General features: G+C 44.5%; 1 protein-coding gene across 2 annotated transcripts in view; it reads right to left on the reverse strand.

The window, feature by feature from the left end:
* Positions 1-26,872, reverse strand: part of ATRNL1 (attractin like 1) — a 1,085,315-nt gene that overhangs the window by 889,131 nt on the left and 169,312 nt on the right. For both annotated transcript variants that reach the window (XM_075072516.1, XM_075072517.1), the window contains exon 8: positions 5,642-5,897. In XM_075072516.1, the coding sequence (XP_074928617.1) occupies positions 5,642-5,897 (256 nt within the window). The remainder of the gene's footprint in view (positions 1-5,641; positions 5,898-26,872) is intronic.

Here is a 26,872-nt window from a genome sequence, read left to right on the forward strand (position 1 = left end):
TATTCACTTAATCTATGCGTCCAGATGAATGGGGCTGTAAGCCACAAAACTTATGCTCAATATAATTCGTTAGCTCTAAGATGCCACAAGTACTCCTGCTTTTGTGGATACAGCTAACACGCCACTACTCTGAAACCTAAGGATAAGAGTTCAGACAGCTGGCAGTTGTCAAGGAGACATACAAAGACACAACTGCAAACTTCCTGATGCAAAGAAAGATAAGAATAGTAAGAGTCCGATTGAGCTCAATCAGATCTCTTTAATAGACCTGAAAATCAAAAAGGAGTCCTATAAAAAGTGGAAACATGGGCAAACTGCTGAGAAGAGTGCAAAAAAAAAAAAAAAAAAGGCACAAGCATGTAGGCAAAATCAGAAAGGCTAAGGCACAAAGATTACACCTAGCAAAGGAAAAAGCAATAGAAAAAAGGTCTTTAAATATATTAGGAGCAAGAGAATGAAAAGGAAGGTTGTAGGTTCTGTTTGGCTTGGAAGAGAGATAACTGATGACAGAAAGGAATGAGTGATTTGAAACCTATTCCTCAAGTCTTCAACTGAAAAGTTAATGGTGACTGATGTCCAACACAATAATTTAACAACAAGGGGGAAGGAATACAAACAAAACAGGGAAAAAAGGTTAAGATATTTTAGAAAAGTATAAAGAACTCAATGTTGGATCATATGTTAGCTAAGTATAATACATCAAGTCTGAAATTCAATCTAGTGCTTAAGAGCGTAGCTGAAGCATCTCATAACCATCGCGAATATCTTCTGTGAACTGCGTGAAGGATGGGAGGTGCAGACAGCCGTAGCAACAAAGAACGTGGCCCCCTCCGAACATATGTCCTCCCTTACGAAAAGTCAACGGCATATTGCGATGACTTTGCCGCGTCTGAATCGCAAGATTCCAGATGTGAGCTCCAGATGGTACATACAAGGCATGTCATTATTCTAGCATGCGGCTTGACTCCTTTATTCTTTCTCTCTAACTTTTGTCCGTTATCATAAGCTTGGCTCTCATGTCACAATGTCTATTCTAAGTTGTTTGCCTTTCAAGAAACGCTTCCAATAAGCCTTGCCGTTGTTCATGAACATTAGAAAACCAACAAACTTCACATATAGTGAGGAAATATATATACATACAGAGAACATGAAAAGGTCATGTTCTCTGTATGTATATATATCTCCTCACTATATGTTCCATTCTATGTGTCCAATGAAGTGGGCTGTAGCCCATGAAAGCTTATGCTCAAATAAACTTGTTAGTCTCTAAGGTGCCACAAGCACTCCTGTTCTTTTTATCCCTTAGATTTTCCTCCCAACAGGGCCTTACCTACCAGTTCTCTGAGTTTGTTAAAGTCTTCTTTTCTGAAAGAGAATCACTTCAATCTAAAAAGCAGAAGGCAATCTGTTATCAATCCAAACAAATCTGTCATTTTTGCATAACTCCAGAAGAGACTTATTCAGAAATTTCCTTACACATAAAGAGCTTTTTTAAACTTCAGCTAAAGCAAAACACAGATATTATATTCACCTTGAGACTCACATTGAGATTCTTAGAAAGTTTATGAGGTATCACTAACCTAAAGCGAAATAAATTTCCCTGTGGACTAGCCCAGAAAAGCTTTATGGTCCAAGTTAGTAAAACCATCCATACAAAACTCCCCTCCTGAGATTTATGACTTTTTGGGAACCTATAACTCTAAGAATAGCAAGAAAGGGCGAAAGGAAGCTCCTTTGCTCCTGCAATGAGTCCAAAGGCAATCACATCACCTCCAGAACAAAGACATATTCCCACACACTCACACAATGAAAATCTGAGTACACAAAATGTCTTGATTTTTAAACAGATAATTTATTCTATTTGAACAGAAATTACTTTTTTCTCAGGTGTAGCTAATTTTACTTTATCCTACGCAGGGGCATGTGCATGAATTAAAATTTGACTGCTTTAGGAAGTGCACTTTCTGTGCCCCACCATGGCCCTCGAGGAGCTTGGTCTCTCTGCCATGGCCCCCGGGCTGGCGGAGTTTTGTGCTCCAGCCGATTATTGCAGGGGGGGGGCCTTCCCCTGCTTGCCGCTCCCTCTTGTGCACATCCCTGATCCTAAGGAGGGAACTCAAGCAGGGAGGATTGGTGTTTTTTTCTGAGAAAGAGTGAGATTGTATGCATACTTTATATCAGCCTGATTTGTGATCAACAGCCGCACAGTGCAGTGCTCACATAAGAAGCCAAAGGAGTCCCCAGATAACATCAACTAAGAAGCACATGCTAAAGTCAGTATCTAGACTTTTGCATGTTTCCTGATCCAAAGCCTACAGAAATCAGGGCCTTAGTTTTAAAATGGATATGCATACCAGAATCCCATATCTGATTACTACAACTTATAGAAAGATCCAGAGGGATAGAAATTGGGTCACTAAGAGTTTAACTGAAGATATCTAAGTGGGGTAAATTTTATATCAGACCTGTTTATTTCAGTGTGAGTGTGGCAAGTGGAAAAGAGTTGATGTTAAAACCACCAAGAGCCAGTGTCTGAAGAGAATATAGCATCCACCCATAGGTGCTGGAACTAGGGGTGCTGCGGCACTCCCTGGCTTGAAGTAGCGATAACCAATTACACAGTTTCTGCCTTCAGCACCCCATTATAAAAACTGTTTCAATACCACGGCATCCGCCCATCAGTGAAAGCAGCACAATGTCAAATTCTAGAGTAGTCTTAATATTGGAAATAGGCAGAGAGAGGAAAAGGTATATTATATTTTCTTTTTACAAGGTCAGAAGCCTTTCTTTGTAACCAATTTCCTTTAGACATTAGAGGGTTCTACATAAATGCATCTATCACTTGCCATACCTTCTAACTTCGGAGCCTGCAGCTACTGAGTTCCAAAAAGCAAGTCATGCTTAGTGCAAATGACCATCTGAAATTTCATGGTTAAAAATGATTTCAATGCTGCAAAGCTATAGATAAATGTTGAAATTGCCAAGGAACTGGGGAAAAATTGCCACAGAATTCATTAACTATTGGTGGGGGACAAAAATAAGAGGTACTACGGTGAAACAAAACACGAGGGTTATCTGCTGAAACTGAACAATTACAGCTTACAGGGCAGATCCTAAAAACCACTGCTTGTGTGAATAACCCTTCCTCAGACAAGTAGTCTCATTGCTGTCAATGGGTTTTTACATGAAGACCTTATATTGCTACAACTCTACATTATTTTTTAATTCAATAGTGGAATATATTTTCTATGAAAACACCCACTTTCCCATTAATATTTTCTATAATTGGCAGACAAGCTAATATCTCTGAAAGGAAACTTACGAAGCTGAGATTAATTCTGAACCATAATAACTGGCAACAATGTAAAATATATTTCTCCCCCACTCAGAGTTTATAACTATGGATTCAAGGTGTTTTAAAAAAACCACTTACTTAGTTGTAGATAGCACTCTGTTTTACTAATCCTCTACAAATATAGCCCTAACATAGTAAAGAAGCTGTAAAATGGAAAGAAGTCATGAATTTTAGCTCTAATGCCAGCAATAAATTATCCAATAAACTTTCATTCACATTGCTAAGTGAGGCAAGAGGTCCCCACTACTACCACTACCACCACTTCATAATCAAACCATATAACAACACATCATAGTTACTTTAAGATTTTCAAAACATGGAATTTGGTGGTACTTCTCTGACCTTAATACTTAGACTAGAAATACTATATTCAAGGTACTGTTAAACATTAATGATCATGCAGAAAACTACAGTAATTATCATGATTTATGTTTCTTATTTTACTTTGTGCTTTTCTTAAAACAGGTCTTCAATAAAAGGCATTCATTTTTCGAAGTTTTTTCAATGGACTTTGCCTTCTATAATTCAGTGCTATAGAGTAACTAGTGACTATTACTATTTTATGCAAACAAATAGTCAAGGTTTAGGAGACAATTAAAATTGACTAGCTTTGTCTTGTCTTGTAATGATATAGTAAGGATCCCTTATTCAAATTCAAAGAAATGTAGAGGAACACCTAGCTTGGAAGATAGAGACTGCAATTTCAGGATAGTCTTAAGCAACTGCATTAGAAATATCAACATGGATAGACTATATTGTGGTAGTCTTCCTCCCACTCTCATTCCCTTCTGGACATATTCGATATTGCTAGAAAAGATGTCAATATGGTCCTCAGAAATCATGCCAGGAATATAGTGGAAGCACCCTCTCATTGTAATGTAGACAGGTTGAGAGTCTTTGTGCATAAAAGCTACAATTAAGCAAAACAGTTAAGCTCACGCTTAAACTTTAAGCATGTGAGCAATCCCACTGAAATAAAAAGACTAGTTCAGTGCTTGAAGTTAAGCATGTGACATCTTAGTGCCAGATGAAGCCAAAACTGAAGTCCTGCATTAACTATGCATTATTAAACTAAAACTATGCTTCTTGTGATCAGCTGAAAACTGGTGAACTATTTCAAATTTGCCAAGCACAACAGAAGACTTATTCCCTACCCAAAACAGCGTACATAAATTTATGCAGTTATGTACTCAGTCTCTCTCTCTCTCTCACACACACACACACACACATATCTATAAAATAAGACAAAATTCAAAGAAATTGTCCCAATATAAAAATACTACTTTGAACCTTTACATATCTGAAGCTGCTGGTAAAAGTTCTTAACACTCTCAATCTAGTAACCACAAACATTACTGTGACAGTCTTGTTAAAAGAATTGCTAGGGATTCAGTTGAGTACCATAGAAAACAAAGAAGGAAGAACGTTCAGCAAGATTCTTCACAATACGGTTTTCATTAAATAATTATTGTGCATATTAATTAGCTTTACTCTTAAAGATTATCATAAGGGACATTTTAATATGTTATTCTAACTATTAAAATAAAATGTTATATGAAGTCTATAAAATAAAATATTAAGTTATTTAGCATTATCTTATCTTATATTTGTTAAACTTGTTCCCTTATAAGTATAATCCTTGTCTAAAATCTAAAATAATCCAGAAGCATAGCTAGATTTAGTGAAACGACAACAGAAGTTGCAGTGATTTACAGAAGTTGTGATTGATTTTCTTTTCTATGGTCACTGCCATTATACTCTTTACAATTATATTTTAAGTAATATTAATCAGAATAGTTATTAAATGTTGAAATTAAGAATGGGAAATACTACAGTAACATTAACAATCTTGAAATTTTTGCCCCTGCAAGAATTAAGGTAATTACTGCATACTGTGCTACTTATTAAACCTTCTTTTCAAGAAACTTATGTCTAGAAAACGATGATAAACCTTATACACCATCATAACTAAATATATGTAAAATTGCTGGTTCTTACCCTTGCCTTACTTTGAGAACCCAAACCATGACTCTGATCACATCCAATCTACTCCAATATTCCCAAAATAGGAACCAAACTCGACCAATTTAAAAACAAACAAACGGATTTTATATAAATTAAAAGAAAAAGGAGCTACTTGGATCAAAAATTAAAGAACAGCAGAAGAGTTTTTTGAGCTTGCCAAATATATTCTATTCTTCTAAACCTAACAAGTTCATGATTGGTTAAAAATCAAGAAACGAAGCATCAATGTAGGGCAAAAAGAAAGTATTTAAAAGAACTCACTGATATAGTACTCTTGCACACTGCTTGTGTAACCATACACTGCAGAGTATCCAAAAATGATGATCATGACAACATCTCTGCTGTCCAACTCTACTATATGCGCTGAGTGACCCTCCACAGCATACTGTTGGCCATGTACAAGTATTGCAGGAATTTTGGTACTCCATGTTTGACTGTTTATGTTGAATATCCACAGCTCATCAGTGACATTCCCATTATGTGTTTCAATTTTGCCTCCATACATGTAGATGTCTTCCTATTAAAATTAGAGAAAAAAAAGTGAAGTTAAAGAAGATCACATCCAAACTGCATTATTGCTACACTGTATAAAAGAATATAAGTGAACAACCGATTATAAATACTTAAATATAGACTATGTTCATCAGCTAATTATCAGCCCTGCTTCCAGACACAGCCCCTTGAGCTAAAGCAACAATGATGTTAAAAAGAATATTTCACCAGAACTAACCCTAATAAAGTGAAAAAATAAGACAAAAATCAATTTCAAATATGGATATTTCAAGGACAAATTTTAAAGTTCTAGGCACTTTTCACACTAATTAAGTGACTACTTTTCGAAATGTGTACAGAGATTCCAACTCTCTTTCCTATCCCCTGCAGCATAAGTTAAGGCTATGGCTACACTACAACATGTGGGTTTGATTCATAGTTCTCATGGACATATTCTTGCTAATTCTCATCTGAGCTAGCATGCTAAAAATACGGGTTAGTTGCCCTGAATACGTAACCCTGGAGTTCAGGCAGGTTTGTACTTGGGACAGCTAGCCTATGCCACTACTCCCACTGTCTGCACTATTGCAGCCTCCCCACTATTTTTTGGCATGCTAGTCAGATGCTCACTGGAGAGTCACATCTGAGTTAAGGTTGTTGGAGAAGTTAATGCTGGTTTAACTGGTGATTCTTCCAACTTGAGCCACTTCAATGCTAAGTAAATGATTTTTTTTTTTTGAGACATACATTTTTACAGATGCGAAGTAAATATCTTCATATCAGAGACAAATTCAAAATGTAAGTACAAATTTTTAAAAACCTTTGTGTAATGAAAGTATGTATTACGATCATCAGCCTTTATTTGCAAATACCATATATTAACATTTCAATTTTTCACTACAAGTTGTTATATTATTTATTCAGCACACAACATACACAGCTCAAACCAACCACTGTTAGAGAGTTTGTGAACAGTTTAACCATCAGTAATAATTAAACTGAATTTAGGTCTAATCAGTAAACATTTATAACCCAATTAGAAGGAAAAAAAAGATTTCTGTAACATTTGTGGTCAGGATTTCCTATCAAAATACTACAAAATCCGGTTTTCAAAATTACATATTATTCCCATGAAGACTGATTTACAACTCAGAGTAAAACAGCAAAGGAAAGAAAAGCTTTAACAAACAAATGTCCAGTGCTTAATCATCTAAGGAAATAATGCTGATTACACCTATATGGGAAGTGAGAAGAAATCCTTGCCAGTTGCCAAATTACATAGATTTATTGCACAGTATGAAGAACTATCAGATTGAAAATAGATTTTTCTATAATGGATTACTTTGATATAAAAGCTTATCCTCCCATTTTCCTGTTTGCACCACCAAGCCCCATTTTGTCCTCTCTCACACATTTTTGGTAAATATTGGATAATATATTTATAAAAATTCTAAAAATAAATGCACAGCTTCAACAAAACTGAACCGAAGCATGTCATAAACCAAAAAATTCAAAATCATAGAATCATAGAAGATTAGGGTTACAAGAGACCTCAGGAGGTCATCTAATCCAACCCCCTGCTCAAAGCAGGACCAAAAATGCCCAGTAATTCTTATTTGGAGACTATCCTGGCTTCCCTAAGAGTAGGTGTTAAATGTTAATGATCATTTTTAAAAAACAGACCCACACACAAAGGGCACGGAAAAAATAGTTACCTACCTTTCAAAACTACTGTTCTTCGAGATGTGTTGCTCACGTCCATTCCATTCTAGGTGCGTGCACGCCCACATGCACTGCTGTCGGAGACTTTTGCCTTAGGAGTATCCATGGGGCCAGCTGTGGCACCCCCTGGAGTGCCGCGCTCACGGATCGATATATCAGGAGCCACCAGCTCTATGCCCTCTCAGTTCCTTCTTGCTGGCAACTCCAACAGAGGGGTAGGAGGGCAGGTAATGGAATAGACTTGAGCAACACATCTCTAAGAACAACAATTACGAAAGGCAGGTAACCTTTTTTTCTTCCTTGAGTACTTGGTCATGTCAATTCCATTCTAGGTGACTCACAAGCAGTATCTCTAGAGGTGGGCTTGAAGTTCACAGATGTATGGCTTGTAACACCACTCTACCGAAGCAGCGTTCGCTCGGGTTTGCTGTGTAAGCTCATAGTGAGACGTGAACATATGTACGGAGACCAGATGTCAGCCCTGCAGATATCTGAAATTGGCACATGGGCCAGGAATGCTGCTGCTGAGGCTTGTGCTCTAGTTGAGTGGATGGTTACAATCACCAGTGGAGGTACTTTTGCCTGATGATAGCAGAATCGGATGCAGGCTGTGATCCAAGATGAAATTGTCTCTATCTGCCACCACAACAAACAACTGTGTGAACTTATGAAATGGCTTGGTCCTCTCGATGTAGAAGGCTAGCGCTCTCCTGACATCCAGGGAGTGCAACCTACATTCCTCTTCGGACTTATCAGGCTTTGGGCAGTAGACTGGCAAGAATATGTCCTGGCTTGTGTGAAATTGCCAAACCGCTTTGGGCAGGAAAGCTGGATGTGGCTGCAACTGGACCTCATTCTTGAACAACATACAGGGTGGGGCTCCGATGTAAGCACCTTAATTTCAGAGATCTTTGGGCAGAAGTTATCGCCACTAGGAATGACACATTTCAGCAGAGCAGAACGGAACAGAACACCAAGGGCTCAAATGGAGCTTTCATGAGCTGTGCGAGTACCAGATTCAGGCCCCACGGAGGGACTGGATCCTGGACTTGAGGGTAGAGCTGCTCCAGACCTTTTAAGAACCAGACCATCATGTTATGAATGAAGACTGATCTGCCCTGGAATGGAGGGTGAAAGGCTGACACTGCAGCCAAGTGGACCTTAACTGATGAAAGGGATGAACTCTGGAGCTTGAGATGCATACAGTAGTCCATGATCAGCTGCAGCAAGGCCAACTCAGGCCTAATGTCTTGGGCTGAGACCCAGCATGTGAACAGTTTCCATATGGCCAGGTAGGCTGCTCTAGTGGAGGACTTTTTACTCTCCAGTAGGACCTGTTGGACATTGGGATGGAGAGACCACTCACGGCGAGATGAAATGGTTCTGCTGAGGTGATCTGCCAATACGTTCCTGGTTTCAGGGAGGAGTACTGCTACAAGATTAATGGCATGCTGCACATAAAAGTCCCATAGTCTGAGGGCTTCCTGGCAGAGGGCTGATGACCTGGCTCCACCCTGCTTATTGATATAAAGCTTCGTGGTGGTGGTGCCCGTCAGAACTTGAACCACTTTGCCTTGTAACTGGGACCAAAAAGCCAGGCAGGCCAGGTGAACCACCCCGAACTCCCTGACATTTATGTGGAAGGAGCAGTCAACTCCCGACCAGTGACCCTCTGTACTGAGCTCGCCCAGGTGGGCTTCCCCACCTCAGCTCCAAGGCATCGGACACCAAAGTCCGCGACAGGGCCATGAAGGAGACTCCCTGCAACACCGATGCAGGGTCCAGCCACCATGCCAGGTCCAGGTTGTGCCTCTTGGATGTAGACCGACACCAACCACACCTGCAGTGGCTGGAGGTGATGCTGGGCATGACAGACAAGTACAAGTAGCTGTGTGGCCAAGTAGCCTTAGGCAAGTGTGGACAGTTGTGAGCGGGTGGCTTCTCACAGGGGACATTACATCCAACACAGCTAGAAAACGGGTCTCCGTAAGGAATGCTCTGGCCCGTGGGGAATCGAGACCCACCCCGATATCAGTTACATTGGTACAAGGGTCGATTTCTTTTCGTTCAATAACAGGCCCAGGTGGCAGCATATGGACCGCAGCGGATCGAGGCTGCTCTGCATGTGATGCCGTGATCTGCCCTTGATGAGCCAATCATCGAGATAAGGATAAACCTGGACCCCCCCGCCTCAGGTAAGTGGCTACAGGGGCCATGCATTTTGTAAAGACCCGCAGGAGTGAGGAGAGGTCAAAGGGGAGTGCTAAGAACTGGAAATGACACTGGCCCACCATAAAATGGAGAAACTGTGCCTTTGTAAGAAGAGATATGGAAATAAGCATCTTTCATGACAAGAGTGGCACACCAGTCTCCTGGATCCAGGGAGGGAATGATGAAAGCCTGGGATGTCATGCGCAACTTCAACTTCTTAAGGCACCTGTTGAGTCATCATAAGTCCAGAACAGGACATAGGCCCCCTTTTGCCTTCAGGATCAGGAAATAATGGGAGTAGAAACCTTTCCCTCTCATTTCCTGAGGGACCTCCTCCACTGCCCCCAGTTATAGGAGGCTATTTATCTCCTGAACGAGGAGTTGCTCATGAGAAGGGACACTGAAGAGGGACGGGGAAGAGGGTGGATGGCTAAAAACTGAAGGATGTAGCTCAGTGACAATTTCTAGCACCCAACGGTCTGAGGTGACTCTCGACCAGGCCAAATGGTAGGGACAGAGATGATTAAGGAAAAGATGGGGCAGATCCGGGGAGGTGACCGAGGCGTCGCTCTCGAGCATACCCCCAAAACGCCCGCTTCTGGCCCCTGCTGTGCTTCGCCGGACCAGGCTCCGCAGGCAAGCAGGAGGAGGAAAAGTGGCAGTGACTGAACCCAGTATCTCTTCTCCTCATAGATCCCTGCCGAGACTGCCAAGGCATTAGCAGAGGGTGCAGCAGGGGCAGCCAGAACAGCTTCCTCTCAAACTGAGGTGTATTCATCCCCAGGGAGCGGATGGTGGTCTGAGTGTCCTTCAGACAATGCAACCTCATGTCCGTCTGATCGGAAAACAGCCGAACTCCATCAAACGGAAGATCTTGTATGCAGGACTGCATCTCCTGGGACAGGCTGGCGGTCTGAAGCCAGGAGCTGTGCCTCATGACCACCACTAAGGAGAGCACCCTGGCAGCCATTTTGGCCACATCCCAGGGCAACTGGAGGGAGCACCGAGCTGCTGCAGTACCTTGCTCCACAAGACCTGCGAACTCTTAGGCCACCTCCTGGGACATGGAGTCCTTAAACTTGTGGAGGGAGTCGCACAGGTTAAAATTATAATGCCCCCAAAAAGCTTGGTGGTTCACTACCCAGAACTGGAGACTTGCCGTGGAAAAATTTTTAATTCAAGAAAGGTCCAGTCTCTTGGCCTCCTTATTCTTGGGAGTGGAACTGATAAGCCCCTGCTTGTCCTTTTTGTTGGCCACCGACACGACCAATGACCCCAGGGGTGGGTGGGTATATAAGTATTCGAACCTATTGATGGGGACAAAATACCTTTTCTTGGCCCTCTTGGCAGTGGGCAGGATAGAGGATGGGGTTTGCCAGAGACCTTTGGCCATGTCCAGGACCCCTTCAAGCATCACAAGTGCAACATGTGCGGGGGTGGATGCGGAGAGCACATTGAACAACATGTCCAATTGATCCCCCAACTCTTTCACCTTGAGGCTTAAGTTTGTGGCCACCCATCAGAGCAGGGCTTGGTGCTCCTTAAAATCATCTGGTGGGCTAGCACGAGAGGGCCCCACCACTACCTCATCTGGAAAGGAGGATGACAACTGAACCACCAGGGGAGGACCTGGGGCATCATCCCCCACAGGGGAAGGGAGTCTCAGGGTGGACTCTGTTCCTCCTCCACAGCATCCACCAGCACATCCTCCACTGAGCCTGGTGCCATCGGTGACAACTGATGTTTGTCTGACGCAGAGACTGAAGACCAGTGAGAAGGGGCATTGGCATAACTGGCACACTCCAGGCATTCCAGTAATGACATTGTGCTGGTCACTCGCCCTGCCGCCAGGTTGGCATCACTGCAGCAGATGCACCCCCTGGAGCCCAGTCACAATGGTGCTGCCTCGGCGAGGGGCTGAACTCCCTCTCCATGCCGGAGAAATCCTCTTCTGGTGACCAGAGTAGGGCCATCAACGCCTGGGTCTGGCAGCTAAGTGTTGGCGTGGGTGACCGGTGCTTTGAATGGCAGACTGATGCCAGGAGTACAGGGAGTGGTGCCGTGTTGGGGAGCATCCCCAAGCTCTCAGAGACAGTGACATCTGCACAAAGACAAGCAGTGCCGACTTTAAGATGACCAGCCCCTCCCTCTGGGTGAAGCCCAGTGCAAGAGGGTGCACTACACACCAAAGTCAAAGTGCATTAAAAAGGAACCAAGAAGGCGTAAGGCCGGCAGTACTTGATGTAACAACATATGACTGCAGCACCCAAAAGGATGCCACAGCCAGCCCTATGGATACTGCTAAGGCAAAAGTCTCTGACAATTGCACGTTTGTCATGATCAACATGCTTGAAAAATTAACTTGCCACTCTCTGTAGTAAGATGTTAACCAAAGACATTGGCAGAGTCTATAGTCTATCTATCATGCCCCCTTCAGCTCTTAACAGAATATCCTGTTAAAATTCTTAAGTTTACAATGAAATCCTGCTCATCAAAACAGGATTTTGTTACACTGCCAAATTATCTGAAATCAAAAAAACTGATTTGTCATCATGTGTCCATCCCCCAACATGTGAACTGGTTTAAACTTTTAACACATTTTGTTTAGGAGACACACGACCTGATATTTTTGAACTGTTTCACTTTATTATATGTTTTTAAATGGGCTTTTGTCAGATGGTAAAAGATGAATGATGTGGATGAATAAGTAGTGCTCTTAAGAGAATTCTAGATGGGTCACGTTTCCAGCACTTTAAGAAAGTTCCTACAAAGTAGAGTGAACAGATGTTCTGATTTTATAGGGACAGCCACGATTTTTGGGTCTTTTTCTTATATAGGCTCCTATTACCCCCCCCATCCCATCCCGATTTTTCACATTTGCTGGCTGGTCACCCTACTATAAGGTGAAGTACAAACCAAAAGCTTAAAATGAGTTAACCATAGATTTTTGTGCTGAATGTCTAAGAATCAGTCCCCCCCTCTCCTCCTGCCCAGGATATTTTCAGTGACCAGAAGTTGTTTAATGTAGTTAATACTTATTTTTGTGCTGAATGTCCCCGATGCGAGGTTACCTGACACGTTCAGCAAAGAGATCTGTACTCTGTACTTCACTTTTATGAAGAAATTAGTAATATTACATACACACATTTGTTCATCAGAATGTGTTCCTGAAATTCTTGTAAAATTGAACTATCGTGCAAAGTTATGTGCTGTTTTCAAAAGTCAGTGTACACAGACTTGGCTTTTTGCTGTTAACTGGAACCTCTGGCCCTTTCCCTTGCTTTAGTCATTGATCTTTCTCAAACTCCTGGCTAGAGAGAAGGGATCTTAGTACCAAACAGAACAGAGGAATGTTCCTCACATGTCAGGCAAACAGGGAGCCAGATTAGGGGCTGGCTGTGTTAAACACAATAACATATTGCCAAACTATGATGCACAAAACACAGGTAGACTGCAGAGGATTCTAAGTGAAGCACATAAAGGAAGAGGGAGATGAGCAGAATCTTGAGGTCAGAGCAGAGAAAATAGAACTTAGCACTGAGGATGTAAGAAGGGATACAAAAGGAATGGAGATGATTCAGTCTCAAGGTAAAAAGGATGTTATTCAAAAGAAAAAAAACAAAGCAATGAGATTAAAGGGGAGAAAACAGATGAGAAAGAGGAAAGGTAGTTAAGACATGGACAGAATTAAAGATAGGATTAAACAAAAAGAGCAGAAAGAATTAAGATATTTAAATAAGGAAAGAAAGGGCTTAGGGAAAACAAATGAGTCTTACAGTGGATTCTGAAGATCATCAAGTTCAGGCTTTGGCTGGGCTATAGGCAATGAGAGAATAACAAGAAAACTGCCCTGCCACCAGCCCCACTCCTTTTTAAATCAGTATGCTGTTAGCTCAAAAACCTTAGATGATAACAACTGTCAAAGTTCAGAAGAAATGAGGACCTAAACCATTTGGGGCTTTAATATAATAGGTCAAAATCAACAGCTTAAATTTCATCCAGCAATTAAATGGTAGATCGTTAAAATCATGGATTGCTGTTTACTTTGCAATTCAGGGATTACTTGTTCTGGATACACTACTTCATACTCACCAAGAAAATAGCTTAAGAAGTTGCAGAAACCTGAAAACTTTTGTAAACATCAAAGGATGAATGGGTCAATAGTTGTGTGTAAGTGTTAGTATATGAAGTCAAGAATGTATACGATTATAATTCTTTAAATAGAGCTGGCTGAAACCCAGAATTTCCACTCCAGAGGATATTCCCAAATTTATAATTTTTTGCATACCAAATCTGAACAAAGAATAGAAATTTCCCAAAGGGAGCTGGCTAGGGTATCTGCCAGCAACAAAGTCAGTTGGAGAGCCAGGCAGTCCAGTATCCTAGTTTCTTCGAGCCTAGCAAGCTGGCAGACAAGTCAGCGGGGAGGCAGGCTAGGTGGGCCTCTGACTCTCCTGATTTCCATCAAAAGTTTTGACAGAATCAACACATTCCCATAGACCATTTGAAATTTACAAAATCAGCATTTTTCAATGGAAAACTGTCGTCAGAAATGTTTTGACCAGTTCTAATTATAAAAGATGGTTATTCACCTTTGTAACTATTGTTCTTCGAGACGTGTTGCTCATATCCATTCCAACTAGGTGTGCGCGCGCCGCGTGCATGCTCATCGGAAGATTTTTACCCTAGCAACACTCGGTGGGATGGCTGGGTTGCCCCCTGGAGTGGCACCATTATAGCGCCGGATATATACCCCTCCCGACCCAACGGCCCTTCAGTTCCTTCTTGCCGGCTACTCCGACAGTGGAGAAGGATGGCGGGGTTTGGATTGGATATGAGCAACACATCTCGAAGAACAACAGTTACAAAGGTGAGTAACCATCTTTTCTTCTTCGAGTGCTTGCTCATATCGATTCCAATTAGGTGATTCCCAAGCCTTACCTAGGCGCTGGGGTCGGAGTGAGACGTTGCAGAATGCAAAACTGCTGAGCCAAATGCTGTATCGTCTCTGGACTGCTGAACGAATGCGTAATGTGAGGCAAAGGTGTGAATCAATGACCAGGTAGCTGCACGACATATTTCCGGGATGGGAACATGGGCCAGGAAAGCGGCAGATGAGGCTTGCGCCCGAGTAGAATGGGCAGTGAGATGGCTAGCCGGAATGTGAGCCAATTCATAGCATGTTCAGATGCAGGATGTCACCCAAGATGAAATTCTTTGGGAAGAGACCTGCATGCCTTTCATCCGGACTGCTACCGCTACAAAGAGCTGAGGCGAACGTCGGTAGGGTCTGGTTCTCTCGATATAAAAGGCGAGAGCCCTGCGGACATCCAAGGTATGCAGTTGTTGTTCCCAACGCGATGAGTGCGGCTTCAGGAAAGACTAGGAGAAAGATGTCTTTATTGACATGAAAGGCGGACACCACCTTAGGGAGGAAAGAGGGGTGCAGTCGCAGCTGTACCTTGTCCTTGTGGAATACTGTATACGGGGGATCCGCTGTCAAAGCCCAAAGCTCCAATACTCGTCTTGCCGAGGTAATAGCGACAAGGAAGGCTGTCTTCCAGGAGAGGTACAGCAGTGAGTAGGTGGCCAGAGGCTCAAAAGGGGCACCCATAAGCTTGGCTAGAACCAGATTAAGGTCCCAGGTAAGGGTAGGGCGTCTGACTTGAGGGTACAACCACTCCAATCCCTTAAGGAACCTGGATACTATGGGGTGAGAAAAGATTGAACTGCCATTTTCCCCCTGGGTGGAAGGCTGAAATAGCTTCCAAATGCACCTTTACAGAAGAGATCACCAGGTCCCGCTCTTTCAGGGACCATAGGTAATCCAGGACAGTGGGGACAGATACCTGTCCAGAGACTAAGTTATTCTGAGCGCACTAGTAGGAGAAACGCTTCCACTTGGCAAGATATGTTGTCCTCGTGGAAGGCTTCCTACTGCCCAAGAGCACCTGTTGTACCGAGGCAGAGCAATGCAACTCAGACTGGCTCATCCACACAGCAGCCATGCCATGAGATAAAGGGATTGCAGGTCCGGATGGTGAAGCCTGCCGAAGTCCTGTGTTATGAGGTCCAGCCAGAGTGGCAGGGGGAATGGGTCTGCCACTAAGAGGTCGAACAACAGGGTGTACCAATGCTGCCTCAGTCATGCTGGAGCAATGAGGATCAGGTGGGCTCTGTCCCTGTGGAGCTTGAGTAGGACTCTGTGGACGAGCGGAAACGGTGGGAAGGCATAAAGTAGGTGCCTCTTCCACGGGATCAGGAATGCGTCTGAGAGGGAGCCCGGGGAGCATCCTTGGAACACCTGGCATTTCCTGTTCTCTCGAGAGGCAAAGAGGTCTATGTGGGGAAAGCCCCACCTCCGGAAAACAGAATGGATAATGTCCCCAGGCGTATATCGACCACTCGTGAGACAGGAAGGACCTGCTGAGGTGATCTGCCAGAGTGTTCTGGACTCCTGGGAGAAAAGACGCTACCAAATCGATAGAGTGGGCTATGCAAAAGTCCCAGAGGCGAATGGCTTCTTGACAAAGGAGGGAGGAGCGTGCTCCGCCCTGCTTGTTTATGTAAAACATGGCCGTTGTGTTGTCCGTGAACACTGATACACAACGGCCTTGTAGATGGTCCGAAAACACCTGGCATGCTAGACGGACTGCTCTCAGCTCCCTCACGTTGATGTGCAGGGCCAGCTCTTGGGCAACCAGAGACCTTGAGAGTGTGAAGGCTCCCGAGGTGGGCACCCAACCAGAGATGACGCGTCTGTGGTTAGGGCCACCGAGGGTTGCGGTGGGTGGAATGGCATCCCTGCGCAACCAGAGAGGGTCTAACCACCAAGTGAGGGAGTCGAGAACCTTCCTGGGGATAGTGAGCACCGAATCCAGACTGTCTCTGTGTGGACGGTAGTATATTGAAGCAAGCCAGGTTTTGGAAGGGACGGAGACGTAGCCTCGCGTACTTGGTCACGAAGGTGCAGGAGGCCATGTGACCTACTAGGCGAGGCAAGTGCGCACCGACATTGTGGAAAGGATTGAAGACTTCGATTATCGAAGCCATCGTTTGAAAACGCGACTGGGGAGGCAGGCTCTGGCCAGATTGGAGTCCAGAACAGCTCCGATGAAGTCTATTCTCTGCGTGGGTGTCAGAGTAGACTTTTCTGTGTTGATCATGAGGCCTAGGCTCCCGAAGAGGTCTCTGACGATGCACAGGTGCTGCGATACTTGTGACTGGGAAGTCCCTCGAATGAGCCATCGTCGAGATATGGGTAGACGTGTACTCGACGACGCCGGAGGAGGCGGCTACTACAGCCATGCATTTGGTGAAGACCCTTGGAGCTGTAGAAAGGCCAAAGGGAAGTACCGTGAACTGAAAGTGTTGGTGGTGACACCACAAAACGGAGGTACCGTCTGTGTGGTGGGATAAATGGCGATGTGGAAATAAGCATCCTTCATATATCGAGGGCGGCATACCAGTCTCCCGGATCCAGGGATGGGATGATGGTCCCCAGGGATACCATGCGGAACTTCAGCTTTATCAGGAATTTGTTGAGTTCTCGCAGGTCTAGGATGGTCGTAGACCTCCCTTTGCCTTGGGGATTAAGAAGTAGCGGGAATAGAACCCCTTGCCCTCATGTCTTTGGCACCTCCTCTATGGCTCCCAGTTTTAGGAGCGCCTGGACCTCTTGTAAGAGGACTTGCTCATGAGAGGGGTCCCTGAAGAGGAACGGGTAGGGAGGGTGGAGGGGTTGAAACAAACTGGAGTGGTATCCCGCTTCCACCGTGCGGAGGACCCAATGATCTGAGGTTAGCTGGGACCAGGCAGGGAGGAAATGGGAGAGGCGGTTGAAAAAGGAGGGAGAAGGATCCGTAGGATAACTGGTGGGCCGTCCTCGGGCGTCCCATCAAAAGTTTTGCTTGGCCCTGTGGTGGTTTAGGAGGCACTTGACTTTTGGGTTCCTTGAGGACCAGACTGCCTCGCCGATTCCCCCTGCCACGCCTTGGTAGCGTCCTGACGCGGCCTAGACTGGTTGTAAGGGCGGTGTGGCTGGGCCGGAAGGACCTTCGTTGGGTCACTGGCGTGTGCATACCCAGCGAGCGCATTATGACCCGGTTGTCTTTCAGACTTTGCAACCTGGGGTCGGTTTTGTCTGAGAAAAGCCCTGGCCCTCGAAAGGGTAAATCCTGAATGGTCTGTTGCAATTCAGGGGAAGGCCTGAAGCCTGGAGCCAGGAGATACACCTCATCGTCACTCTGGATGCCAGAGTTCTGGCAGCCGAGTCCGCTGCATCCAGAGAGGCCTGGAGGGAGGTTCTTGCTACCTTTTTACCCTCTTCAAGCAGGGCCGTAAACTCTGGACGGGACTCCTGGGAAGAAGCTCGTAAACTTCCCCACGGACACCCACGTATTAAAGTTATACCGACTTAGGAGGGCTTGTTGGTTTGCCACCCTAAGTTGGAGGCCCCAGCCGAGTATATTTTGCGGCCTAGGAGGTCCATGTGTCTAGCCTCCTTCGCCTTAGGAGCTGATGCTTGCTGCCATGACACTCCCGTTCGTTCACCGATTGGACAACCAGAGAGCAGGGAGGTGGGTGGGTGTAGAGATATTCGTACCCCTTTGAGGGGACCATATATTTCCTCTCTACTCCCCTAGCTGTAGGTGGAATTGAAGCTGGGGATTGCCAAATGGTGTCCATTGGCTTGTATAGTGCGGATGAACAGGAGAGCCATTCTAGTGGTGCATCAGCCAATAAGATGTCCACGACTGGGTCCTCTATTTCAGTGACCTCCTCCATCTGCAAGTTCATATTCTGGGCCACCCGCCTCAAGAGGTCTTGATGGGCTCTGAGATCGATTGGTGGAGGGCCTGAGGAGATGTTCCTGCTACCGCCTCATCAGGTGAGGAGGAGGAGGAAGAGGCCCGGGACCAACGGGTCCTGAGGTGGGTCGTGTACTTGAGGGGTGTCATCTGCATCAGGTGGAACCTCAGGTGACTGTGCAGATGGAATTGGAGCCTTGTCCGTGCCTGTAGGGGGAGGGCGGCTCACTGTCGCCTCTGGTACCCGGTGTTCTGATGGGGCCGAGTGTTGAGCCACTGATGGGGCACCTTGGGCCTGGTGGTATGCCCATGGTGTCCAGAAGGACCAGTGATGAGGCCCTTGTTCGTGTCGCTTTGTCCTCTGTGGATATTGGCTGGGGATGTCAGAGTCACCTCCTGATGGTAGGATGCACTGCAGGGTGGTGCCGAGAGACCCTGGGAGGGCATCACTGTTCTTGACGCTTGATCCCGGGGCGGTACCAGGGAGCGGTACCAGGAGCTATGGCGGTACCGCAAGCGAGACTGGGACCTTCTACCATACCAGTGCCAGGAGGTTGACCGGGATCTTGAGTCCCTTCGCCTGGAGTGACTGCGGGATACACGGTACAGAGATCACTGCTGAGAGCCAGATCGGTACCGGGAGTATCTGTCCGGTGAACGAGATGTTGAACGTCGCCGTGAGTGCAACCAGTACCGTGATGGAGAGCAGTGCCGGGACCAGGAACGACGTGATCAAGAGTGTCTGCGAGACCATGATCTGGAATGATGTCTCTCTGGTGGACCGACGGAAGGAGGCCTTACGAGGGCCGGCTTGCTGATGAATTGAACAACCTGCACCGGCGGTGCCGAGGGTTGAGGACATATCGGCTCCATCACAGCATTGAGCTCCCTTGCCATAGAGAAGGTCTCCAGTGTAGAAGGGAGAATAAGCTCAACCACAGCCGGAGCCGGGGAGCTGTCTGGCACCGGACTCAACGGCCCTTGTGGGACCAGAATTGACGGTGCCACGCCAGGTAGAGCTGCAATCTGTGGTGCCGGCTTCGACGGTGCCACAGCGGATGACGGTGCTCGATGAACCATCTTAGATGAGTGCTCCTTCTGCGAGGCCGGAGTCAGAGCACTATGTCATTTCCCAGTCGGGGAAAGGGAGCGGTGCCGAGGAGTCAGTGCCAGTAGAGGTCGGTGCCGGGACTCCTTCTCTGTACCGGAGTGATCCGGTGCCGAAGGGGCGCTCCTTACCGATGCAGTCTGTTGGGCGCTCGGTACCAATGTTGCAGGACTATGTGCCGACTCCATGAGGAGCTGCTTCAAACGAAAGTCCTGCTCCTTCTTTGTCCTTGGTTTAGAAGACTTGCAAATGCGGCACTCATCGGTAAGATGGGATTCCCTAGGCACTTGAGGCAGGAGTCGTGGGGATCCCCTATTGGCATCAGCTTCTGGCATGCCGAGCACGGTTTGAATCCTGGTGCCTTGGGCATGGGCCTGCACCAGGGTGGAGGAAAGGGACTAATCCCCGATCCCCCCTTCAACTATATACACTAACTATAACTAGAAGAACTTGAACTATAAACACAGTAAAGAGCAAAGAACTACAAGAAGCTAGGGATGTGGAGATCAGTAAAGCCGCGCTCCACAGTTCCAACGACCGTCACAGGCGGTAAGAAGGAATTGAAGGGCTGTTGGGTTGGCAGGGATATATATCCAACGCTATAGCGGCGCCACTCCAGGGGGCGACCTAGCCGACCCACTGAGTGTTGCTAGGGTAAAAATCTTCCGACAAGCGTGCACGCGGCGCGCGCATACCTAATTGGAATCGATATGAGAAAGCACTCAAAAAAGAAAGGACTGTAACAAAAGTTGTATGCTCTGAAAATAATAAATAGTGCATCTTCTTGTGACATCAGCTGATATATAAATTAAGTGATAAAATCACATTTCTCATGGCTAGAAGGAAAATGAGTATGAAACCTTTAACAGTGACTTGATGGATTTGTGGATAGAAATCTTCTTACAGAAAGTGTGAGCACTGATGCTCAGTTAGTCAGCAGGTTGTGAAAAACATTACCCAAACACAGAAGACGGACTTTGAAAACAGGTGAGCTGATTGACCTATTTGAAAAAACTGCCAGAGGGAACTATGAGTTTTATGGTTTGTGGCAAATTGCCGGTACTGTTCTGCTGGGTCTCGCGCTTTCTCTTCTCTGGGGTAGGTTCAGCGGGTTGAACTGAAAAATACTATTTCTTCTGTTTATCATTTTACAATGCAAATATTTGTTATCAATACAACAATTGAACTCAATTACAACACAGAATATGAGATATATATGAAAACGTAGAAAACATCAAATATTTAATAAATTTCAATTGGTATTCTCTTAACAGTGTGATTAAAACTGCGATTAATCGCGATAATTTATTTTTTTAGTTAATCGCTGAGTTAACTGCAATTGACAGCCCTAAAATATAACAGGAGAGATTGAAGAGACTTTTAACTGTACTCTTACAACTGTTGTCCCTATTCTTTAGTGATGTGAAATATGAATGAAATTGTGCATGAACCCTGTTATTTTCTGATTAGTATTAGAGATTCCATGAGAAACTGAAATAAAAAGGAGATGTTTTAAAGGTTTTGTTAAAGGTTACAAATACATTTAAATTCATGAACTGCTGAAACAGTCATTCAAGGATTATTATTCCTTCTAATGAAGGAAAGTCTGGAATATATGAGTACTTACAAAAGTTTTGTTTCCTTAAACACATTCATGTTTATACAGTATTTCAAATACTGATAACTAATCACCTGGAGCTCAGAAAAGAAGTATTTAGATTATTTCCTGGTCAGAAAACTATAGCATGAGCATGATGTAAAAATTTAGTTGGATAGTTACTGGCAAAAGGGCAGTGTTGGCAATTCCCCTCTGAATTATCTGGTGTTCAAATAAAAATAGAAAAGATTAATTAACCCATCTTCCTCTCACATCTCACATTTCCAGGTACCATACATCTTGACTGTAAGAAGAGATTAACAGGTGGCATGATGTTATTATCTGACAGTTTAGATAAAACCTGTTCACATGTTGAAACATCAGTTCATGTGGAAAGTTAATGGGTATGCTTGAAAAGAAGGCATATAGCAGTGTCCTCTCAGAAGGAATCATTTTTGTTGTTCCATATTTCAGGGCTGTTTTCTTGTCAGATGTGGAGGAACAAAGCTTTCTACAAGTTTGAGAATTTTTTCTAAGGAAAAAAATCTATTATGAAAGCAGTTTTTTGCTTTAGTTTAAACAATATTGAATAAGAATCTCACACTGAAAGTTTAATCTTTTGGTACTGAATATTTATTGTTGTGACACTGACAGATGAAGGAACAAACACCTGAGGAGGTTCCTGGAAAGCGGCTTTTATTTTGGAAGGAAGTTATTTGTGTGCGGCGCTGGGGCGAGGAGAGTTAGGCTCCATGATGCCTAGATGCAGAATATAGCATGATTGCTCTTTCACATTGTGGTAATCAGCCTCAGTGATCTCTCAAAGGTCTCAGTAGTGAGAACTTGGGAATGCGCGCGCAGGTTTCTTGGAGAAGCCACTGTGGTCCTTGTCCCAGTCAGGCTAACATGTCCGTGCCACTGTGCTGTGAAGGGTTGGGAACCATTGCTGCATACAGGCAAGACTGCATATGGGCCGAGGCGGGAAGCTGCATTGTAGTAGATAGACCCTTCTTGTTCCCAGGCACCCTCAGCAGTGAGATATCTTCCAGGATGAATCCTGTGAAAAATGTGGGGACAGTGTTCAATATAGGGCCCCTGCAGCTCTTGGCCTCTCCCAAAGGCACAGAAACCCACAGGACAGCCACAGCCATGAGAAAAGAATCGTCCCCTTGACCCTGTGCTTACTCACCATTTGGGGCTCCTGTGGGTTACGTGTGCTCCTTTGGGACAGCAAATTATGCTATTGTGTGTACTGTGCTTGCCCCGCTTAAGTACGGGGGAATCATTCTCTGTCTGGTGTGAACAATGCTTGCCTCTGGTTAAGTGTTGCGTTTTCCTATCAGATGCAACCTGAGATCTCAGCCCATCTGTTTATCAGTAGCTGATGAGAGTGCAAAGAATCAGGAAAGAGGCCATGTGAAGCAAATAGAGACATCTGCATGAAGTATAATGCAACAGTCACTTAACGAGAAATCTAAAAGCTCAGGAGTGGAGGAGAGTGAAAGGAGCATCTGCCCAGAGATGTGAATCGTTGGCACAAAAGCACCGAGCTTTGGCAGCAAAGCATTCGATCGGCTGATAAGCATCATGGGAGCGCACAGTGTACTCAATCCAGGTGCTTGAAGCCATGCAGGTGGACAGCACTGCGCCTCCCCCACCCCTCCTTGGAGCCCTTGCCCAAAACATTTCCTTGTGGCCCCATGTCACCTCCAGCCCACTTCCCCAACATCTGGGTTCTTATTTGCCCATCAGCTGCCTCCAAACAGCTGTAGCTTCACCCATCCAACCTGAAATCTATGATCCTTACCCATTGCACTCGCCCCGATCACCATGCAGTATTAGCCATCCTGAAGTGCAGGACTCATTGCACAGCATCCAGACAGGAAGGCTGAGTGTGATAGCAGGAACATATGCAATCTGTGATTGTACCTTCTCCACCCCACCCCCTTGCACTTTCTGTTTCTCAAGTTGTGTTTCTTTTCAACAAATGAATTTTTGGCTCTGAAAAAGCTTCTTATTATTTCATAAAGTAAAAAATACCTTAGCCCAGAAAGCAACAGGCACTGCAAGTCAGCGTAGCAAACACAGATTTCTGCTAACATTGGAACCACTGCACTTCAGTCCCGTGCAGTGTTGTACCAGACATTACTGGTGGTTTTCAGCCTCAAATTGTTCCCTCAAGGCATCCCTAATCCTTGCCAGCCCGATGCTGGGCCCCTCTAATAGCTTGCTCTCTGGCTGTTCAAATTCAGCCTCCAGGGTTGAACTTACGAGTTCCATGCCTGAATGAAGCTTTCACCTTCCCTTCACAATGTTATGGAGCGTACAGTATGTGGATACAACCGCGGAGATGGCTGTCATCGTCCAGGTTCAGCTTCCCACACAGGAGGCCCAGCGGCCCTTTAAATGGCCAAAGCACACTCCACCAGTCATTCTGCCATCGGCTCAGCCTGTTATTGAAACCACTCCTTGCTGCTGTCAAGGTCCTTTGTATAGGATTTAATGAGCCACAGCATTAAATGGTAAGGCGGGGTCTCCAAGGATCACAATGGGCATTTCAACTTCATGTACCGGTGATCTTCTGGTTCTGGGAAAAAAAGTCCCAGCTTGCAGCTTCCTGAACAAACCAGTGTTCTGTAAATGTGATGTGTCATGCACCTTTCCAGGCCAGCCTACATTAATGTTAATGAAAGGCCACGGTGATCCACAAGTGCCTGGGGAGAACCAAGAGAAAATAGCCCTTCTTGGAGGCTAGGTGGGCTGGTGCCAGAATTGGAATATGAGGCCATCTATCACCCCTCCGCAGTTAGGGAACCCATTTGTGCAAAGCCAGCCACCATGCATGCCATTATGGAGCATGTGTTTCTGAGCAGGATGTGATAATGGCCCTGCAAACTTTGCATCAACACGATTCCTACAGTAGACTTTCCCCTCCAAACTGGTTACGACCAAACGTGATGTGCTGGTGGGATTGTCAGCATATTTCCAGCAGTTTGGCTCCATTTCATGCAGACCGAAAGGGAACAGAGCAGCAGCACAAGAAACGTTGAAAGATGGCGCCCAAATGTGGATGGAAGCAGAGGATTGCGGGATGCGAACTGATGCATCACAGGGCTCTGGGACAGGATCCAGAATACACCACCTCTCCGCCCCCTTCCCACAAGCCACAGCATCAGAATGGGAAGGGGATGGCTGCCCACATGCACTTGGTCCTAATGCTGCTTGCAAGTACTGAAAAATGTGGCATGCCAGTGCGCTTGCAGATAGTGTTGGACAAACTGCAGTGCTTTCCCTACTGCGCTTTGGTAACTCAAGCACTCTACATCTGCAAGTATAGCCATGCCCCTTCGAATAAGTTCAGCTGATGGCAAAATCATCCATCTTGGATTTCTTTTTCATGATCTCTATCATGTTTATTTTCATATCTTAAGCTTTTCCATTATTTGAATAATTTAGTTCTATATCAGTGTTGTAGCTGTGTTGGTCCAGGTATTAGGAAGACAGGTGGTGAGTATATTTATTTATTGAACCAACTTCCATTGGTAAGAGAGACAAGCTTTTGCTTTTACACAGAGCTCTTCTTCAGGTCTGGAAAATGTACTCAGAGGTATGTTGTACATGCAGTTAAATACCCGTGGCCTGTCCCATGCCAGCGGACTAGGCTTTCAGGATTAGGCTGAGGGGCGTTTAATACGCTGTAGATGTTCTGGTTTGGGCTTCAGCCCTAGCTTTGGGATGCTCCCATCTCTGCAGAATCCTAAAGCCTGGTTTCCAATTTGATCCTGGCAGTCTACAGCACAATTAAACAGCTCTTAGCCTGAGCCTGGTGAGCCCGAGTCAGCTGCAGTGGCCAGCCGCAAATTTTAATTGTAGTGTAGATATTCTATGTGTCATAGTTAAATGCAAGGTTGAACAATTATTTAGCGTAAATGGTTAACACACATTTCAAGGCCCAATTACACACATTTCAAGGGCCAATTAAAACTTCTTCTAGTTAAAGGGGGAAAAAACATTTTTTTTCTCTTTTAACTACCTATAATTCCTTTAGATATTAACAGGTAAGATGCGTGAGGGCATACCTTTTATTGGACAACTTCTGTTGGTGGGGAGAAACAAGGTTTGAGCTATACAGAATATTCTTCAGGTCAAAGATACAGTGCATAACACTGATACAACCAGTATCAGACTATTAGACATTTACCGCACAATAGAAAGTTTGCCTCTCACATTAGATAGTTTACGTAGACACAAAGTCCATCATCTTAGGACTTAAAGCTACTGATAAAAACCATTCTTTACAGGTTACAGTGCTCTTAAAGTGTACAGCATTTTTACAGACGAGATGCAATACAGTTGTGCTTGGTCCCTGGAGGGGCCACGCTGAGAGTGCTTGCTCAGGGCAAACTGCAAGGAAAGGTCAGATAATCCCCCAAACTGGTGTTTTATTCAATAATTATATTCACCAAACCAGTAACCAAATAGCTTTTGTAATACCACACTGATCACCAAGAAGCCCAAATACAACTTCCTTTAATCATCCAGCCCTTGATTCCCTCTAGACATCCAAGTCCAACAAGTGAGTGGTTACTGAAAACCAGATTCACCATTGTTAGGTGCACCAGTCCAAAGACCAGACACTGATGCCTGGGTCAATATTGAGTTTAGATCTGACCCATAACCATGGCAGATGCCAATCCTTAGTAATTAAAACTGATAAAGATTTTAATAATAAAAGGAAGGAGTCATAGTGGTTAAGAATCAGTAGTACATACAGATATGTGAAAGTGTCATAGCAGAGGTGGTGAGGTAGGTTATTTGTATAAGTTTCTTGAATCAATCTAAAAGGTTATAGTTCAGTGGGCAGTCCAGATTTAGAGTTTGTTCAAATTCTTCCATGAGAATTCCAGGGTAAACCAGAGAAACCTGGAGACCTCAGTCTTGTGGCTTAGACCGTCCCTGTTAAAGTTTAGCAGACCAAGTTTAAAAAATACGAAAGAAGCCTGGAGCTTTTCTTTATAGTCTTCTAGCAAGCTGATAAGGCTCTTGACAGCACTTGTCACAGCAGGACTTTTCCAATGAAAATAGGTGCTCCAGATTGTTGCTTTGAAGCTACTCTTCTATTTCTTGTGCATACACAGGTAAGCTAGTTTTATTCATTAATGTAAGGCAATTAGCCATTCAAACTATCACAGCAGTTCATTATAGCATAGATAATTAAGTTGAAGCAATGTAAATAAAATATTAGTTCCTTCAGAATCTTATGTCTTTGATCTTAAGGTTAATTGAGCTTTTGCATACATAATATAGGGTCATTAAGACATGAAAGGGAATTGTCTGCAAGATTAATCTGATTACATTGTTAAATTTCTAGCAAGAGATAGGTAAACATAACCAATACACTTAGCATCTACCCTTGATTTCTATTACTACAAATACATGAGTTTATGATTCCTAATTTACGACTATCTTTTGAAATTCAGATACAAGTAGATGGTCTTGATTACATTTCAGTGCCTTTTGTTGTTATGGGTCAATACTTTGTAAGTTTGACT

The sequence above is a fragment of the Chelonoidis abingdonii genome, chromosome 15 (genome assembly GCF_003597395.2).
Source record: "Chelonoidis abingdonii isolate Lonesome George chromosome 15, CheloAbing_2.0, whole genome shotgun sequence".
NCBI classification, from domain to species: domain Eukaryota; kingdom Metazoa; phylum Chordata; order Testudines; family Testudinidae; genus Chelonoidis; species Chelonoidis abingdonii.